Here is a 20607-nt window from a genome sequence, read left to right on the forward strand (position 1 = left end):
TGAAGGTCAAATGTCAAAAGAATCTGCACCAATCAGACTTGTCAAAGTTGCGGTCTTGTTGCATCACCTGAGCTTAAATCATTGTTTTCTTTTTGTAAGAATACCACCCAAACATTGCAGCTTATTTCCAGAGCATCTTACGCACCATTTTATGATCTTTATCTCAAGACATTTTAGAAGGAACAATGAAGTTCGATTGAAAAGTTATACACTTACTTCAGATTTTAGTCTATAGAAACTGTCAGATAATCACGCATGATAAACTTTAATTTGAAAAATACATTTCATTTATTTTTTTTTCTAAAAGTGTACAGATACAGCTTACATTTACGAGGCGAAGAATGTAAATAATTGGAAGAAATAACTTTTGGTGTTGCTTATATAAATAATAGAAATAAAAGTTTCTCGTAGAGATCAGTGAATTCATGAGAGATCTAGAGAAAAAAGTAGTTTTATTATGTTGTGTTTAAACAATATTATCAATGCATATATAATTGTAATATATAATTGTAATATATATTGTATACATATGAGAATGGAAAAAGTGTATATTGCTATCATTGACATTTTTAAGAATTGAATGATTATTTCTAGACTTCGGTCATCGGTCGTAAAAAGCCTCTATCTGCATTGTTATATGACCTACGACATCCAAAAAATAAATAAAGAAATAAATTTACTCCTGATATTTATGTTTTCTAATTTTCCTTCGTTATGAATGTTAATATTAATTTTTATTTAAATTTAGCGGCTTTCAGAACTTGTTAAAGTCTGGACTGATCGAAGAGATGTTAAACACGGGATAATTTATATAACGCAATATGTATGCTTTATCAATAAGAATAAAAAAAAAAACTTATGCCATAAATTTAATCGAATTGATAAAAAGAAAGAAATCTTCAACCGATAAAAATGTTTTCATTTTGCTTTTATGACTACGTTATAAAACGAGGGATGTAGCATTGTATCGGCATCAACAATCAACAACATGTATAGGTTTTTTTTCGGGAGGGGGCAATACTTCTGGTATAGTATAATATAAATAGTATAGTATAGAGGTGATCGTTAAGGGGGATAGGGGCTATTATTTTACACCAGATACGAGAACCTGGTCTTCTTTTACTCCAGTCTAGCCCTCATTTACTGCAATCGTTTCCAGACTCTTAAATACATTGAAGTGGTAAAAAATTCCGTTCGAATGGAACGTTTTCAGGTATCTTATGCACATAAATTGCCATGTGATGACACACTCATTTCTTAAAAAAGGTAGAAAACGGTAAAGTTGTTTATTTGAATACCTGTGGAACAGGTTTTCCATAGATATAATAGACAATAAGATTGGTCAACGGGCTAAATAAATACACAGTAAACACGTATTTGAATGGCACTCGTGTTGTAGTAACTCCATTAGACATGATAAGTTCAGGAATATGAACATATTCGTTGCAATTCGTGTTTTACAGAAGCGGGGAGTTTCTTGCTCTCTCTTCTAATTTTGAAAAGCTCTATTTAGTGCATCTCATTTTGCTAGTCACAAAGAGTGGGGTATCCTATAGCACTACCACGAATATTTCTTTGAAGTTTTGAAAGAAATGGACGTGTCATTAAGTAACAATTGACGTCCGAAAAAATGTACTACAACATAAGACAATCTCAATGGTAAACTGTAAGAAATTGACATGTATACATCTATTAATCGCGGACAAACAAACAAACGGGGAGTTTTTAGACCGAATAATTATTTGCGAGGGCTTATAATGGAGAATTCAACTACTATGTATGGTTCAAAAGTAGCCAAATATGATTCAAGTTTTGAGCAGGAAAAACCGAATAAAGAATTATGTCATAAGCATAAACTTTGTCGATGCATAAGATTAAGTTTTGCATTTAATATTGAAAAACCTTATCCACTGGCCAGTAAGACTTGTTGTCCTTAAAGACTGTTGGTGTAATATCCGAAGTCATCGAAATGATCTCTAACCAAGAGAAAAATGGCCGGAAAAATTCATATATATATCAGATAAACCGTTACATAATCGTTCTATAATGCTCCTGTTGGAGCTAGAGTCATGCACATGACATGCAATTAAATTATTTTAGATGAAATTAGGTTATGCTTGTGCGGTTTTTTGGCAATAGCGTTATCTGGTACTCAGTGTTAGACTGTACAAGACGAATATCTGACTGTCACGGCATGTCTGCATTTCGCTTTTTTTGAATATTAATTTCCACCGTTATACGCCATACTGTGATAATCCTACTGCAGCGAATTTCGTCCAATTTTCTTCCAAGATTGATGCGGTTTCTTGTAAATTAAGTACACCCAAGATGGTCAAATAATGATTTCTTTTCCCGTCGAAAAAATGCAATCAGTTCTTCGGGATGAAAGATAGAATTGTTATATTTGCTGCTCTTTGGAATACTATTTCTGTAATAACTCTATTCAATTTTAATTCAAAAGCGCTTCGTTTCCCATTTTTGCTCATGTCCCCCGAGTGAAAGAAAATTGATACAGGGTTACCAGTTATTATACACATATTAAGCCTTGCGTGCCAATTGAACAAAATTTATTCATCCGCGGCAACTCTGGGACTACATTCGCGTGTTAAGATACAGACGATCAGCTATGGCGGACGACAGCTGCCCAATATTCCATTGGTCTCGACAAAGTCGTTCGTCTCCCAATTTATTTTTGTCATTTTCTATGACTTTTTCCAGCTTTCCATCGGAAGAAAATGAAAAACCTAATGCGATGTTACGCCTAGCACCTTTTTATTTGTCGACTTCTTCCGATGAAATTTTTCACAATATTCCCGAATATTATACCCATCTTTTGTCACGATAACTTATCCAAAGGATTTCTGAGGATCGCTGATTAATTAGAGTAGTTTCTGTACTCAAACACCTCGAGTAATCAACACACACAATTTAACAAAATTATGTTGTAACTCAATTAAGCCTCACTATGTGTCAATAACGTTTACGTAACATCAAGAACAGTTTATTTACGGATGTCACTTTTCCATTGTAGGGTACAAAACGTTTCCTGAACTTATAATAATTGTGAACAACCAGGTATGCACACATATTAATTAATTATTACACACTGGATTTATTCTGGATTTCTTTTCCTTTTGTCATTGTTTAAAGCTGAAAAATCATTTTTAATTCTAGATAATGTCTCAGATATTAACGATTTCTTTGAAATTATTATTTAAAAAAATGTGTCGAAAATGAAAAGGTCTTACAGTCATAGAAAATTATCGTAGTAAATGTTAAAAGAAAATTTTATTAATTTTTCTATTATGATTATGCAAGATGTTTATTTATAGTCAATAAGATCAGTATCTTTGTAGAGAGCAGAACTACATGTATTAGTGGTGCAATATCAAATAGTATTTTCATTTTTGTTTACTTGACTTCTACAACATTTCATTACAAGCAGAAGTCCTTATTGATTTTTCTAGAGATGTATTTTAGAGAAAATGAGTTTCATGTACTTTTTATAAATAAAATAAATTTCTGTAAAAAATATGTTGATCGATAAAGTTACGTTTTTATGACTATTCTGTGAGCTTAAAAATATACGAAAGGGTTAGACAAAATTTATTGTGCTTAGGTATGAAAACGCCCTGGGAAAAATTTCTTAAAACTTGTGAATTTATTATTTTAAAAAATCAGTATAAATTATATTTTAATCCCTGGCCAGTATTTAAAGGTTGATATGCTTGTTAAAAGTAATGCTCAATAATATGAGAACATAAGCTGTAGGTGTGTGGAGGACCCTTAAGTTTAAGATCTTTCATGATCCCTGGGCAAGATCATCAATACAAAGCATACTTGTGATGTATAATTCAATCAGAAAATATGAAGACATTTTTGATAAAGAGTTTCAAAAATCTAAAAAATGTCTAGTTATTAGTCTTTGATTCCCAAATTGTTGAGCCACTAATTTTACTTTGACATAAAATTTCAAAGACCAAGAACTACAATTATTCCTTGGTCTTTACTACGCATTCCCTTCATTCAAAAATTACTTCTTGTAATGCTGGAAAAAATGAATGATTATCCGAATTCTAAATACACTTTCCAGTCACTGCCATAGAATATGACTATTTCTCGTATTTTGTAATATTTTATTTAGATACATATTTATTTCATATTGTTACGTATTTTATATGGCAATAAACATAAAAGGACAACAAAATATGCAATAAATTTCAACAATAAACGTTACGAAATATTTAGTACGTTTAATATCATTTATAGACATATACAATATTTTACTATAAATAAAAACACTAGTTTTTCAACAAAATAAATTACAAGGCGTTTTGTTAGATATTGAACAATATGATGGATTTACATTATGTTGATACTCCATGGATATGTATAAACTTAACAATCATGATAGCAAGTAATTTTATTATGAAATAACAATTTATGAAACTTGGAACATATTTATCTATTTTATTTTAACTTGCTATTTGAAATAACTTAAACTATAACAAATTAGTAATAACATGAACATTAATTATAGGTTAAATTTTTTTTTATTTATATATACCTGGTTTTTTAAAAAGTTTAAAAAACATATGAATAATTTCAAGAATTGCGCTTGCTAAATAAAACGTGTTTTGATATTTATTTCCTGTAATTGAATTGCTTTCCATACGTCACTTCTACTTAAGTATGCTGTACAAATATATAAAAGCTGATTTCATATCATGATGAACCAATGGCAAATCATACATTTACATGTTGGAATAGAAATAAACATCAATAAATGATCTTACCAAATTGACTTTATATGAGTGTGAACACATATTTATTCAATAAAACGTATAAGAAGCACATAAACAACAACTGACCCATCCATCATGTAATTGTGACTTTGGAAAGGTGAGACATATTATCAGAAATAATTCCACGTTTTTGATGACAAGAGTACATATCATCCGCTTGGAGTGACCAGTCCTTTGGATCGCCATATGCAGTGTGGGATGATGGGTATTGGTACCATGGTGATGTTTTAACAACGGGAACAGGTATTCCGCCTGTCATGGGCTGTTTGTCGTACATTCTGTAAAAAAAGGTGAAACCATTTAACTACTGTCAAGAGAACTACACATGATATAAAAAATCTCAATGTTTCCTTAATATTTTCTAGAAAATTGGGTTTCATCAAACACGAACCTAGGAGGTGTTCGATTTGAGATTGCTGAATGTATCACTGAGGCGGGGGTGGCGCCGGTGACGGGACTACTAGTAGAAAGCATGCCACTGTCATTCTTATTTACACAGTTCACTTTCGGACTCTCCACGGGGTCTGATCTAGGTGTAGAAATAGGGCTGGGGTGAACATTCTGGTTTGACTTTGTACAGTGCCATGAGGCTGTATTGTTTATTACGTTTACCCGCGTGGAGTTATTGTTGTATATATTCACAGGGGGACTTCCCATATGGTCCGAGTTCCTGGAGGATTGAAGAGACCTTGGACTAGCAGCGTTTTTGATCACTGAACTGTGATGTAATGGCATCGTTGCACTCATTCCCTGATTTGGTCCAATATCAGATGGAGAACATATCACTTTAGTTTCTTTAAACAAGGATGACGTCGTCGATAGACATGGATTATGCCCTACAATTCCGTCCACTCCATTATACATGGCTGACGATCTTAAATCGACAGGTTCAAGTGACCCATTTAGTCTTGTAGGGAGTCTCTCGTTGCCATACTCGTATGCATATTTTCTATAATCGTTGTCATAGCGACCGACATCTTCACCGTAATGGACCTTTTTGGCAATGTCCAAGTCATAAGAATTGAATCCGTATTTTGTCACATCGTAACCGAACTTTGTTGGCTGAGCCATCAAGTCTGAATAACCATTGCTCGGATAAGTTAGAGTATGCTGGTATTGTCTATGAGGATCTAAATAATATCCATTAGTGTAGGCGTGCTTTTCTGTGTCCGCCAGACGATAACTATCCGCTGTGGAATATACAGATCCAGGAAAACTAGCGTAACCTCGATAAATGTCGGGTTCGATTGGTGACGGATACGGGTATAAGATGTCGGGTTTGAAGTCTGCACCTTCGTATCCATTGTATTGTGGGTAGCCCGCATATCCATTTAGCACCGGTTCACGAGCACATTTTCGCTTTCGACCCGGACTTTGTATGTAGTTTTCACGCACACAATTTTTTTGCTTTTTGTTTTTCACATTCTTCATTTTTGAAGCGATTTCGTCATTTGGAAAGTCAAAACCTGAGCAAATATCTAAGTCTAGTAATGGATACGGCAATTTAAACTCGTTTCCTCTCTTGTGAAAAAGATCAGCTCCTTCATCGTCCCTATAAAGTGCCACAACAAAACAATAATCTCTTGTCTTGATACAAAGTAAATCAAATATAATAGATTATTTTATGCCAATTTTTCAATTTTCAGAGTTGGAGGTAAACTTACGTTAGTTGTCTATGAGTGCAAATCACGAAATCAGGTTTGCTGTTTTTGTAGATGACTTTGCAGCTAGACTGAAGCCATAGCCATCTAAACTCTTTTGTACACCAACGGTACGCAATTAAACCAGAACTACCAGTTTTAATCACTGGAAAGAAAGATAGATATAAGGATACATTTGAAATTTATACCATATATTTTATACTGGTATGTTGTAAACAGAATTAACATCATGCATGAACAAAATTTAAAATCAGTTATAAATTGTTAAACAGTTTATATGTACTGCACTGTGTTTCGTTCAAGTGTACTAAGATTTATGAAGTAAGTGCAACTTAATTTGTCCATATGTGAAAAAGTCAATGCCTAAACTACAGTAAAAAATAACTCAGTCAATAATACATGTACCATATTTTTTATTTTCAAGATTAGCAACCTGGATAAAACTTAATTGTTATAACAATAAAATAATTATCCAAATCCCTCTTACATAATATAAAGACAAAGTCAATCACATGCTACTATTTATGGACCATGGATCAATTTTCCCCTTACAAGAGAAATGTGTGACAAAGGGTGTCAGTCCTGTACTCTATACTGACTACTGGCGACAGCCTGGGAATCCCTTGTCTTCGTCGGGGGATACAGATACCAGTAAACAAAGACAAGGTGAAGCATGAAGTTCTACAATTAGCTGCCAGGTTGATTTTAAACAGCAACTGAGAGCAAAGGATATGTCAAATTGTCAAACGTCTGTCTTTCACGATATAGCATTTCAGTTTTATTTGAAATTTAATTCATTGTTTAGGATTATAATACGCTGGCAGTGATAAAAGGGGTATTTCATAGAAATTTTTTTAGTTGTAATTGCAGTGAAATAATCTTACAGTTCTAAAAACCAGGAAATTTGCTATATGAATTTAAGGTCTATTTTATATTTGAAACTCATGATATGGCTTAAAATAATACGTATTGAACATTTAAACATGTACTGGTAAACGACATCTGTAAATTTTTTTTGAAAAACTTACATTCTTGATGAGCAGAGGAGAAATAATTGAGGTCATCTGGATGAATAAGGTCATATCCAGATTTAGTGGCCAGTTCTCTATCTGAAAATCCAAACATGGCTTTTCCTCTGTAAATAAAAACAAAAACATGTATTCACTTGTAAATGGATTTTTTCTCTGAAATATTGTCATCATGTCTTTTTTATATTAAAAAAAAGACGACTAATGTATTCTTGAGGACTTTGATAGTCCTAACATAATTCAGAGCTGGGATCATGCGCCAAGTGCTTAGAAGGAGTAAATTCCCTTGAAGACCAAAGAAAAAAAATAAATACAAAAATAAAGAGAAAATTTAAAAAAGATCAATGCAAACCTTTCTTTAATTTTCCCCAAATGTTGTTGTTTTTTTTTTTTTTTTTATTTTACAATTTGTCATTAGTGGGTAAAGTAAAATGCATGAAGGTCATTTTATCATCTGCAAGAAACAGATGTACATAATTTTTTACCCAAATTTTAGGTAAAAGATATGTGACGCGTCAAAGGGGATGCTGAATCCTCCTAGGCATCTGGCCCAAAATCTTTACGAAATTCAGTTGGTAGATGTTTTATTACTATGTTGAAAAATTGTATTACTAGTATTTATATTTTGTAATCGATTGCTTTTAGTTATCTTCATTTACTATACTTAGTAGATCCTTGTCTTCATCTTTTTTTTTTAGAGAGAGAAACATATTATAACACAATAGAATTTCTTAGTTACAGTTTAAAAATCTATATAAAGGTAGGAATAGAATACTCCCATCTTTCTTTTTCAGATTGTAGGTTGATTCCGAAAAAAAATATCATTGCATAAATAAACTAAAACGTTTGCTTCTAAATCAAGGTTCTTTTCAGAAAGATAAGACTTTTTAGTATTTAATTTTTTTCTTAAAATCGTTACCAAAGCTTTTAAAAAAAAAACTGTGGCCAAAAGTTTCTTTGTCCATTTTTCACATTAAAATAAAAAATCTGAACCTTAGAGTGACGTAATAGAAGTTTAAGATTAGTTTGTTTTACAACCATTTTTATTTTGGTATTTTTGTAGTTTCGAAATTCTTAATGGAGTGTGGGAGGATATTAATATGTAAAAAAAAAAGTATTAAAAGTACCCTGCCTTTCAAATTTTGACAATATGTAAACATGTTTAAATTAAGATATTGAGGTCAGAATATTTAATTGCTTGTCTCACGTCAGCTGGTGAAATCACCGTTTTATTAGGTTACAAATTAAGAATATATTACAACATATCAAAATTTCAACAAAGTTAAACAACAATAGAAGTCACAAAAATATACGAAATGGGATCTGTTTAAAATAATTTGATTTACAAGTGCATAGTTTTCCCAAATATAAACAAACATATCACCAACAAAATTTAGCTGTGTCATAGTAAAAATAGAGCGCTATGATCTTATGTTACTATAGATCGACCTTGAGGGCGTTACAAAAATCTTCATATTCACATAAGAGATCAAGGTTTGAAACTTAAGTAAAGGTTTTAGAAAGACATAATATAATAATATATGAGAAAAATTTCAAGTTTTCAAATAAAATAAAAAACATGCTATAGACTCCTTGTGATGAAAATATTATAAACAAATTAAAAAATAAAGATATTAAGAAGATTGAATGGAAACAATCACATCTATTTAATTTGAAGCATGTCATTTGCTGACCTACAGATTCAGCTAATATATTTTAATATCAAGGATCTGTTTGATAATTTTGGTAAAAAAAAATATCATCTATAGGCGAATTCCAAAAAGACTGAAACTTCTAGCTCAACTTAATTTGACTATGTTAAATGACATCGGCATTCCTGGATGAATAATGTACAAATATATCGTTATTGTAGAAAGTTGTTATCAATATTGTTATCAATATTAAGATTCTATATAACTCGTAATTATATTTATAAAAAAAAATTAGATCAGAATAAAATAAAATCGTTATGATTACCCGGTATGTTGATCAATTTATTTTTGAGCAACATTGAACCTCTCCATTGAGGAATTTTTATAACTATTAGGAATTAAGAAGTTTCTCATGAGTCGATTTTCACTCAAATTAAAAGGAAACCCTTATCCTCTATGTTGCATTTTATATATATTAAGACTAACTGGACTTATTAAAAGACGTTTATTTCAATAGGAATAATCTTAATTAAGTTAATTTCTGATAGATTTACTTGTTGTAAACAGTTATATACACCTCAAGGATAAAAAAAAGCTTTCCTAAAGGGGCGGGTCTATTGATTAACCCTGGAGTTCATAATTACTGTCTCTTTTTAATTTTATTTATTCCATGTGGAGTAAGTAACGAGAACTATAAAATATCCATGACAGCTTTTTTGTGCATGTCTCTACCCATATGGGTCCATTTTTGCTAAGCTTTTAATATTACTCAGAAAAATGTAAATAAACCCTAAACGGGACCTTCCACTAAAAACAACAATGTAAAAAAAGTTGAAGAAATTTATGTCTGCTTAATTGATTATTTTAATTATATCTTCGAACATTTGCTTCCCTTTTTCATTTAGTCGGTAGAGTGAAAAATTTTATTTTAAAGACAAACGTTTAATTTATTCAGCAAAACTAGAAAATTCTTTTAGACATTAAAGACCATTTAGAAATAATTTTCATTATTTGATTCAAATTTTTAATGCCTACGAAGCACTGCTATCAACAAGCAAAGGTGCCGCAATCTTGGAGGGTCAATGCATTTCAATGCACTCTGAACTTGACTCTGTATTATATTTTAGGTGTATTTTTTCATAAAAGTTTCATGCAATTTGTAACAGCAAAGTAACAATATTTATTTGTTTGAAGTTGTTAATTATTAACACCTAGTATTGAGTTTGTAATTTGTATCTTACAGCTCGTAAAGTATTCATTATTTAGTCACTACATATCTCTTGCGTGATTCTTTTTTTAATTTTGCAGAAAGTGTTTCATCACCAAGTTGGCTACAATTTCCAACACTTTACCAACACCTATCATGTTGAAAAAGACTAGACGAATTAGACAGCTACAAGTCAACTACAAAGTCGTGACAGAAAACAATAGCGCGTGAGAAAAAAACACAGGTCACGAAAATTTCAATGTCAGTTACGACCTTCTTTACTACGACGCGAAAGTTTTCATTCATAAAATGCTCGTGTAACATTCCCGTGATCAAATTGCCAAAATGGACAGACAACAGGCGATAAATATCCCTAATTCATTCATAAAAATAACCCATCCTTCGTGTTTGTCGGACATGCTTGGACCCGTGAAAATTACTATATAATGCGGACAAGATACAAACATGCAATGTTATATCGCTTGAACGAATCTTGACAGTGTATCCCATACGTTCGATGTTTGTAGCCGAAAGTGGTTACACTTGTAGTATTTCGTCTTCATTTTCCCCGTCTTTGACTTTTTCTTTCATTGTTTGACGAGTATATCCGGTTTTCATTTCACTCTATAGAATTTTATTACAATTTGTATACACGATACATATCTATTATAATAGTGAAGATTAAAGTTTTCTAATGGCTGAGTTTCAATGCAATTATCTTCCCAGTAAACAGCCATTAATGTGAAAGTAACACTGTTTTTTAATATCAGATTTGAATGAATGTCTATTTAAAACATTTTGAATGTAATCCAAAATTTCTCAGCATTATCTTGGGTTCATAAAATCTTAAATCCGTTTAGCATAATTAACTTGTTCCATCGTTAAATCTGTAAAGTCATCATCACATAATGATAACAGATATCTGATATGGTCAAAGTTATAATAATTCACCATTTGAAGGATACGAGATGTCAAAGAAAAATAAATTAGAATGACAACCAATATAAAATACAGAAATTCAAAAAAGAATTTAAAGGATCGTGTTTGGAATTATGTCATCGAAAAGATATGATTAATGGCAAAGGTTACAGAAAGCAGCTTGCTAGTCTTTAAAACTGATATCTAAATCGCTGTTCCCTAGATTTAAATTTTGTAAACTACCCAACCTCTTTCCATATCAGCATTGAAAACTTCTGACCTCAAATTTGTAATATTTCTATAAAGTCTTCTTTTGTGGTATTTGGTTTAGAAATTGCACAATAGCACTGAAATTTTCATCTAATGAGTAATCTAATTTGTGCGGTTTGTGACCGTTGCTGTGTTCGAAAACAACCTTTTCTACTAGATAAGATGAATGGATTTTTCCAACAAGCACCTGTGCATGATTACACACATTCAAGGTACTTACTAGTCAAATAAAGATGCTCAAACCTTACCATATATTTTTACTCCAAAAGAAATACATCAGTATTAAAACAAAAAAGTATATAACACTTACCTATTGTCCATCGACATGGGAGAAAAGTCCATCTTATGTTTGGACTTAAAAGTGAGTTCTCGTGAAGGAATGTCCATGAGAGAGAGTGGACCGAAGGGACAGCACGTGGCAAATAAAGCCAGCTGTGGCTCTTCAGAACGTGCATTCTGTCCATGTAACATCCGTATCCATCCACTTATCTCTAAGGTCTATAGAAAAATTCAAACACACACTCTAAATGTTACATAAAATATTACAAGAAAGCTTATTTCAAATTTTGTTTTTCAATTGACATCAAATCTCAAAATTTGCATTTGAAAATAACATGTCACACAAAACAGGTATTGGAGATACACTGTATGTATATGAAATGCAAACACATTAATTGTTCTTAACATTGAAAGTGACAAAAACTTACAATGAATCCAGAGGTGTTGTCCAATAAACATCTAAACCTAACAGTGAACGATCTATGAAGGTGTCTAGAGTTTTCTAAAACAAAGAAGGAGAAAAATTAAACCAAGAGGTCTCTGTTTATATATATATATATATATATATATATATATATATATATATATATATATATATATATATATATATATATATATATATATATATATATATTTCATAATGTTTAAGTTTTCCATTTTTTGTTTATTCATTGCATGATAATTGTTGCATGCAAGCACTATATGTTTTGAATAAGATAAATATTAAACACCAATAATTAGATTTCAAAAGTAATGTTTAATTGTTGTGTTTGATACACTATAGAAACTAACCAGGCATCATGAGCTCGTGGAGGGACATGTTGGCTTTATCCTGGGGAAGAGCCGAGTTCCAGGAAAGCTGACGCTTGAATTCCTCCCTGTCCTCTGAATGGATGAGCTCCATAACACTTTGGTGGATGATGTCCGACTAAACGTGAAATGAATTTATATTGTACCAAAAAAATTATTTGCTAGCTATGAATTAATAGATGATCAGAGTGTAGAACATTTTAATTGATATTCAAATTTTATTATTATAAATATATTTCAATTTTACTTTTAAAAAATCGAATCATAAAATCAATTCTACATGTATAGTGAAAATAAAAAAAAAATTATAGTTTTTTCTTATGGGATAATCACATTTCTTTATCTTAACTTTTTCATTGTAAACTTACATATGGTGTTCACATTATTCAAAAATATGCCAATCAAGAAAAGAAAATTTTGACGAATTAAATGTCTCCTATAAGGTCAGTAAAAGAAATAACACAGGACGACTTTTCAGCAATATTAATGTTTGTGTTTCAAAACATCATTTTATATTTTTAAAAACCGATCCAAAATATCTGTTATTTAGATTTCGCTGATACAATGTACAATACAGGCCTTTTCTATAACAATATTACTTTTAATTTTTGCAATGACGATGCCAATGGCAATGATTTTAGTCTCATTAATGCACAAATATACATTGTAGAGAGGAGGGAAGAAAGTGACATCATATTCCACACTCGATTCTGAGGTCGCATTAGGAAAAATACTTCGCTCAAGGATCAAAGAAAAAGAAGGATTTAAATTTGCACGTTCATATCACCCAGTTGTAAATTTATGATTAGAAGATTTCCTTCGTTTTCAGCTCAATTTCCAGAGACTTAAAAGAGAATGGAACAAAGATGTTTATGACGATACAAAAACATTTAGGAAGATAATTACTGTCTTCAGAGGCCGTAGTTACATGACATTAAGTTAAATCATTTGGACGGTAAAAAGATATTACTTAAAGCGATTTTATCTGTTACTTCGAGGAGGATCGGAAAATTGAATTTTTGTTGGACAATGCCGTTAAATCGAGCATGAGCAAAAACAATTCAAAGAAGTTGTCACAAGATCGAGCTCAACATCTAATCGATAGTAAGTGCATTACAAACATACATTTATGGAATACACATGACGATTTTCTTTAATATGCCTAAGACTTATATAAAAACTTGTGCAATTATTATTTTGTTCTTTCATTTTCTATCATCAAAGAGGTAAATCCCATATATATTTAAATGTTTTTATGTACCTTAAACTTACTTGTTGGAAGAAATCCAACATAAAATAATTATAATCCCTATATTATATTCATGTGCATTCCTTTCCATTTTGGAGGGAGAAGAAACCTTATTTTGTTTCTCTGATATCTTAGTATGTCTGTATATTGCAAAGGAATAATTCATTTGATGTTTATAGTCTCTTCCTGCTACATGCTCCTTCTGTGTAAGTACATGTTATTATAAAAGTAAGCCTACCTGATGGAATCCCAGGTACTGTTCAACCGTTCTGGAGGCATAGAAAACCTCGCCATCACACGTGATAACTACCATGAAGCCATATAGCGCCTGTGGAAGGAAGGAAAAAGGTAGGTGATATTTTAAAATGACCCTTCTTGAAGTACATTTCCCTTTTATTAGGCATATTGTAATGAATTCAAATAACTATTTATTTGCAGACTTACATATTTGCACAATCAACTAAATATATTTGGAATATACTATTGTGTAAAATTAAAGTTTATTATCTAAGCTACCAAATTAACTGATTCTCACGATCCAAAAGTAAATATACATGTAACAACAGCAAAATAATTAAATTGTTTTCGATAGCTTTATTTTATCAATATCCTATATTGTATATTTAAAAATATCGTATAATAAAAAATCACTGCATAAAAAACTATAGTATAACTAACCAGGCCTAGACAACTTGTAAAAATTTATAAATATACATGTAACAATTAAATAATACCAAAAATTCTTCAGATAGATGTGCAAGTATTGTTTGAAATGCTTGTTTGACCGATATTCCAATAATGATAGAGTTTTTTACAGAACATGTAAAAGCAGCAGACTTTCTATCCTCATAAGGCCTACTCTACAAGCTGCTTAATACCTGTAAAATACTGTCTCCTTCAGAAAAGCCGGGTTCATGAAAGAGATGGGATCTTCCAATGATATGATGGCTATCCAAGTTGTATCGATCGGGTAACACTGCTACAACAAAAAAAAGTATTCAAATGAGATGATGATTTTATTTTATTTTTCAATAATAATTTCTTATGTCACATGAAGTAATTGAGCATGTATGCATTCGTTTAAATCAAACAAGTTTTATTGTATTATTTTTAATCATTTTGTTGGAGAGAAAAATCTTCCTAGTTTCGGTAAATTCTTTAACGAAGTTTATCTTGGCTTGTCTTTTTTAAAATAAATATTCTTCCCCTTTCATTGATGTTTATTTCAAAGGGGATTGGTATTAAGTATTAATTTGCAGTCACATTTTCAGGAATGCAACCCCTCAAATACCACCATATGAATATCAGTACATCAAAAATATTGGAGGAAAACTGATGCAGTGGATGAATATCAAGTAATTAAATACAATGTGATTCACCCAAACATCCAAAACCATATAAGGTTGTGCCATGGTCATTTACGACATTGTATTACCACTCCCCAAAGAAATACAGGGCGGATCAAATTTTACCAAGAGCGGATAAATCTTGTCTGAAATGAGGTGTAACAATTTAAAATGTTTATACCTGAGAAAATTTTAACAGAAAGTGGTTTGTCATAATGCAATTAGATCAGATTGGGGAACGAAGTTGATATCTGGACAGAATTCAGCTTGTTCTTATATCAAATTATGCGAAAGATAAAAATGGTAGCTGACATTATATCTACTGTGACAAACATGGTTTTGTTTGCTTCCTTAAACAGAGCAGCCGGGCCAAGAAATGGAAGGCCGTAGTTTCGCGCAAAGATAGACGCTTGTGTTTGTTCATTTAGACGGAAAATGCCCATAACCTCTGCTACAACCAGCGAGAAATCTTGAGAACTAATTATCCACAATTTTTTCAGAGTGTTGTTAAAGGTCAAGAATGAACGAGAGATACTCATATCTAGTTTCCATGGCTTTAGGTTTATTTGTAAAGTTGGAGGTTATAGAGATTATGCATTTTGTAGAAGGAAAGCTACTACAATGCATTATTGTTTGGTATAGAGAATATCGAGAGATATTATCTCTTGATATAAGATGTTCATCAGGTTTATATAGCATATTAAAGGATAAATGAAATAGTAAAGTGTAATCAGCTTTGAAATTCCAAGCATACATTACATGTATCTCTAAATTCATCATTTCTATACATGGAATAAAAAAACACATTAATTCTTTTCTTTTATATGCAGTATGTTATGGGGTTTAATCTTGTAATTTGTGGAACCAAGATTACAAGAACACTGTAATCCCGATTTGTTCATAAGGCAAAAATATTATATAAAATTCTTTAAAAATAAAATCGGAAATATAATGCTATGAACTATTTCACAGTCAACATAAGAAATGACCCTGGTAAATAAAAATGAAGATAATATAAAATATGTATTTATTTTCTTTTTATACATCTCAAAGTACTCTCTGATACTTTTACTAAATTGGAACACACTTTAAATGAATATTACTCCAATTGACTAAGAGAGTTCCAACACGCTAGCTTGATAAAAGTGATAACTATATCAAATAGCTTGAACTTTCTTACCACTGTTTGCGAGTCGTCATTATGACACATACATGCTGTTAACCCTTACAAATGCTATGGCAAATCATGATTTGTTGCAATCACGCAACTAGTTTCATTTTCCCGTTCACAACGTGTTACTATTGCACGCATAGTAATTTCAACTCTCTATAACGTTACACAAAAACATTTTAGCGGAATTTGAACTGCTGCATTGAAACCTTTTCCTATGATTTTATGCATGATAAATAAAATAATTATAGAAATTTGAAAAAAAATACTTTCTCTTAGTCATACGCCAAAAATACGCAATTCTATTGTATATAAAAAGGATAATTTGTCTTCAGCAAGGAACCTAGGAAAATTATATGCACTTTAATAGTACATGCATTTTAACCTTCTGCATCTCTCTGTTGCATTAAAAAATTACGTCACTTTATATCTTATTAAAAAAAGACAACTGAGATAGGGTAGAAGCAATGAATCTAATTAAACAACAATATAGAAAAAAAAAACAAATTATCGCATACATTATTCAGAAAAATTCTCAAAATGAAAAAAGAAGACAAGAAAATGTTCAAAGTAGAGGACTGCCGTCTTTGGTCGTTTCATCTACAACTTAATTACTTAATCAAAGACGAAAAACTAAGACAGCGAAATTATAGCAAGAAGACAATTCAAGCTTAAATTAAGGCAAGGCCGGCAATTTTGTCGATGGATTTAAAATCGGCTAGTAATAGAAAACCAAGATTGATGCTCGGCCGTCGTAATTATGCAATAAATCACAGACAAATTTCCGCGCCATTTAGTTATGACGGCTTTCGCCTTTTTTAATGTTGACTCTTTCGGTTCAAATTCATTTTCTACAATGAAAAAAGACACTGTGCCGATGTGTTTGTGTTCCTCTCTCAAAGTCTGACGTTCTTTTCTAATTTAATTTTGTTCTTGTTTTTCCCTTTTTGGGATCTCTGAATTTGTTTGTGATATGTATAGGGTACAAGCAAAACAGTCGAAAATCTTGTTCCTGTTTTAAAAATTGAATTTTATCGTGTGGTTGACTGCCGTATATGCATATGCTTGCACAACATTAATTGCAAATAATTTTTTTGATAAACAAAAAATTTTCTTTGTTTAGAGTTGTAACATAAGAGATAAGAAACTGAATTAGTTAGTTTTTCTTATGGCTTCATATGTCCTTTGCAACCACTGTGTCCTGTCAAAAGAAAGCCTCTGTATGTAATATAGTGATTTTAGATAATATCGAAATCAGATATCTCACAGTTATTTCGTGTCCAGTCAGCAACTTTCTTGGCATAAACATATCAAAACACCAAACACCATTCGTAAAAAAGACGTGATTACAGATCATTAAAACCAGCTTGTCACATGCTTATACTTTCTGTATCAATTTTTTAAAGGTGTATGAGAAATGTCATTATCAAAGATGCCTAATCAGTTTATATAATAGACATCAAAATGACAGATTTGAAGCTTTAAATCGTGAAACATTGTGTAATTATTTCATAGATAGTCATGAAGATGACTTAATACAAATGCCCTACATGTAGTTCATGCAATTTGCCTGACTAAGTCTGGTTGATGAGAATAAATTAGTTTTGATTTACCATTACACCAGCGACTTCTTTCATTTAATGTACAAAATTACGTAACTTTCTGGTAAGAACTTTAGACAAAAAATAATTAAAAAACCAGAAAGATTCTCCCAGATAATTAAACTAGGTAGTTTTCGGTAGTTGTTTTTCAAAGTACATTAAGATTTTTGTTATAAACAGTTTACATAAGAAAAAAAATAAATAGCATGTACACAGAAGGAAGTACATGAGGGAATAATGAAAATGTGTTATTAAAGATATTTAATAAACCTCATTACTTCCGTGAAACAAAACAAAAAAATTCAACAACAAAACAGCAAGAGGAAAAATCGTTATGATGAACTCCGACGTTCACGATCGATTAGATAATTAGCTTAGGATTTGTTAAATTTTCAGATGACCTACCAAGCAGAAAAATATGGCAATGAAGTCAAAATTTTTATGAGAGGTGGTGTATGGAAGTTCTGTTCGTCTCCACAAGATAAACATCTAATGTCAATAGTGTCTTTTGTGTTTGCTCTGATTTAGTAAACGCTAAACGTGCTCTAACTTTGACTAATTCTATTTTCATCATCCCAGTGTCGACTTCAAAGTCAGCCATCTTTAAGTCCCGGATGTTATGCAACATTTCATGGCGGTTTGGCAAATACAATTAATTCAACGACTCTAGAGTAAAAAAAAAGTTTGATATTATGGTTTTGATTAGACAATCAGTAAAACCTCTCTATGGACAAAATGCATAATGTTTTCTTTTTATTTTATGATGTGGTTTACTGAACTTATTAGAGGAAACAGCTAGCAGGTACCAAAAAATAAAAACTTATCTTAAAAATTAATTTCTGAATCATAAATTTTTAAACAATCTACATATTATATTTCTTCTTTAAAGATTTAAGAAAATAAGAGTTATAATTAAAATAACCCAAAATTTAAGTTTATTAATTGTAACAAAGGAGAAATGTAAAATCTAATTCCCTTTCGGGCATATTTACAGTTTAGAACTGGGACATGTACTTGCTTCCATCGATGCACAGACAACCGAGTCAAACATCTGTGGATAGTGTTTTGTGGGATATTTTCCGATTCCATTCGCTGAATTAGCACTCGTGCCAATTTCTACCAATTTCCTATAGCCACTTTAATAGAATTATCCCGAAATCAATTGCATCTTGCAATTGTAATGAAAAAGCAACGTAATTAATGTCAAACAGAGAATAAAAATGTACCATTAAAAGACAGGCTTTTCAACAAGAGGCCGAAACTTACACTTGAAAGGGAATTGTACATCACAGCCAAAACATCAATTATGCATAAACATGGCTTTTTATGTGTGTATATGTGGCTATTATCTTGATAAAAAAGAGAACAGTGTTGTAATCATTTGCTTTATTTATTTTAGGTTTTTAGCTTCAATAATTAATTGTAAAGATGGGGAAGGTTGATATATGATGCAGTTTAGGTGGAAGCGATCTACATTCCACCATATAGAATCAGTTCTAGTTCTAACTATTAACTTCAGAATATAATCCATAATAAGACACACTATGATGATTTGTTTTCATAAATGAGAGTGTTTTTTGGTAAGGACAAGTCCCGTTTCTTGAGAAATAGTGTGATCCATATAAATAAAAAGACTGGTATTGGACCTAAATGTTGTAAAACCTTTAGAAAGACCAAAGCATTTAAACACTACGCCACAGGAGTAAAATGATGTCAAATCAGAGTCTACCTATTTTGTTCGAAGCAAAGGTAACAGGAAATAATCTTTTAAAAGTATACACTGTTTAGCTCTATTAACTGATTGACATTTTTTAATTTTTTTTCAGAAACATTTCGTTACAATTAAACTTTATATTTCATTATTAAAATTTGAATACGATCATTTATGATTATAATAATGAATGCCAATGAAAAAAAATTCCAAAATTAATAATGTCGTAGATGTGAAGCCGGATAGCTAAAATTACTTTTTTAAAATGTATCAATGTTTCCCAAACAACAAAGAAAACAATGAATTAGAAGAAATCAATTGACAGGGTTATGTAATTGGTGCAATGATTAATCAAGAAAACGAGAAGGGTGCAAATTATTATATCGGATTTCACCTTCTGGGAGAAATAAAGTGACGTTGTCAATATGTTGCTGATATTTCTATTAATATACAGTATAAAGGAAAAAAACACTTTTTTCTTTATATTAACTTTAGCTATGTTAAGATATAAAGAAAGTAAGAGCAGAGACATGTTTACAAACAAGAACCTGGTCGATTAAATTTACGATCTATAAAAATATTGTTTGTGAGTTTGTAAACGAACCTTGTTAAATTGCGGTTTTTTATGTATACTTATATATATATGCATATAGATGTTCCACAAGGTAAACATCATTTAAAGGAAATAAGATACTGTAAGATATTAACCAATTCCATCTCAGTTAAGGTTCCTTTTGATAATCATAGATACAATGTACAAAAAATTCTAATATTTCAATGCCATTATGAAAAAACAGGAAAAAGATTTTCAAAAAAATGCACACTTAATATAAAAGAATAAGATATTTCACAACAAAGGCTGCATAGCAATTCATCACTTTTCTTGTAAATGTTCCTGC

The 20607-nt window shown here is 31.0% G+C and overlaps 1 protein-coding gene across 1 annotated transcript in view; it reads right to left on the minus strand.

Annotated features, from left to right (window-relative positions):
• Positions 1–4487: 4487 nt before the first annotated feature.
• The window catches only part of LOC134277289 (single-minded homolog 1-A-like), a 35461-nt gene continuing 19341 nt past the window's right edge, over positions 4488–20607 (minus strand). Inside the window, exons 3-11 of the mRNA XM_062759606.1 lie at positions 14758–14858; positions 14118–14207; positions 12613–12748; positions 12249–12322; positions 11852–12039; positions 7495–7601; positions 6470–6611; positions 5197–6357; positions 4488–5083 (exon numbers count right to left, since the gene is read on the minus strand). Of these exons, the coding sequence (XP_062615590.1) occupies positions 4879–5083; positions 5197–6357; positions 6470–6611; positions 7495–7601; positions 11852–12039; positions 12249–12322; positions 12613–12748; positions 14118–14207; positions 14758–14858 (2204 nt within the window). The 3' untranslated portion in view covers positions 4488–4878. The remainder of the gene's footprint in view (positions 5084–5196; positions 6358–6469; positions 6612–7494; positions 7602–11851; positions 12040–12248; positions 12323–12612; positions 12749–14117; positions 14208–14757; positions 14859–20607) is intronic.

This window comes from Saccostrea cucullata, unplaced genomic scaffold, assembly GCF_032062105.1.
Source record: "Saccostrea cucullata isolate Sc308-1 unplaced genomic scaffold, CSIRO_AGI_Scuc_v1 ctg373, whole genome shotgun sequence".
NCBI classification, from domain to species: domain Eukaryota; kingdom Metazoa; phylum Mollusca; class Bivalvia; order Ostreida; family Ostreidae; genus Saccostrea; species Saccostrea cuccullata.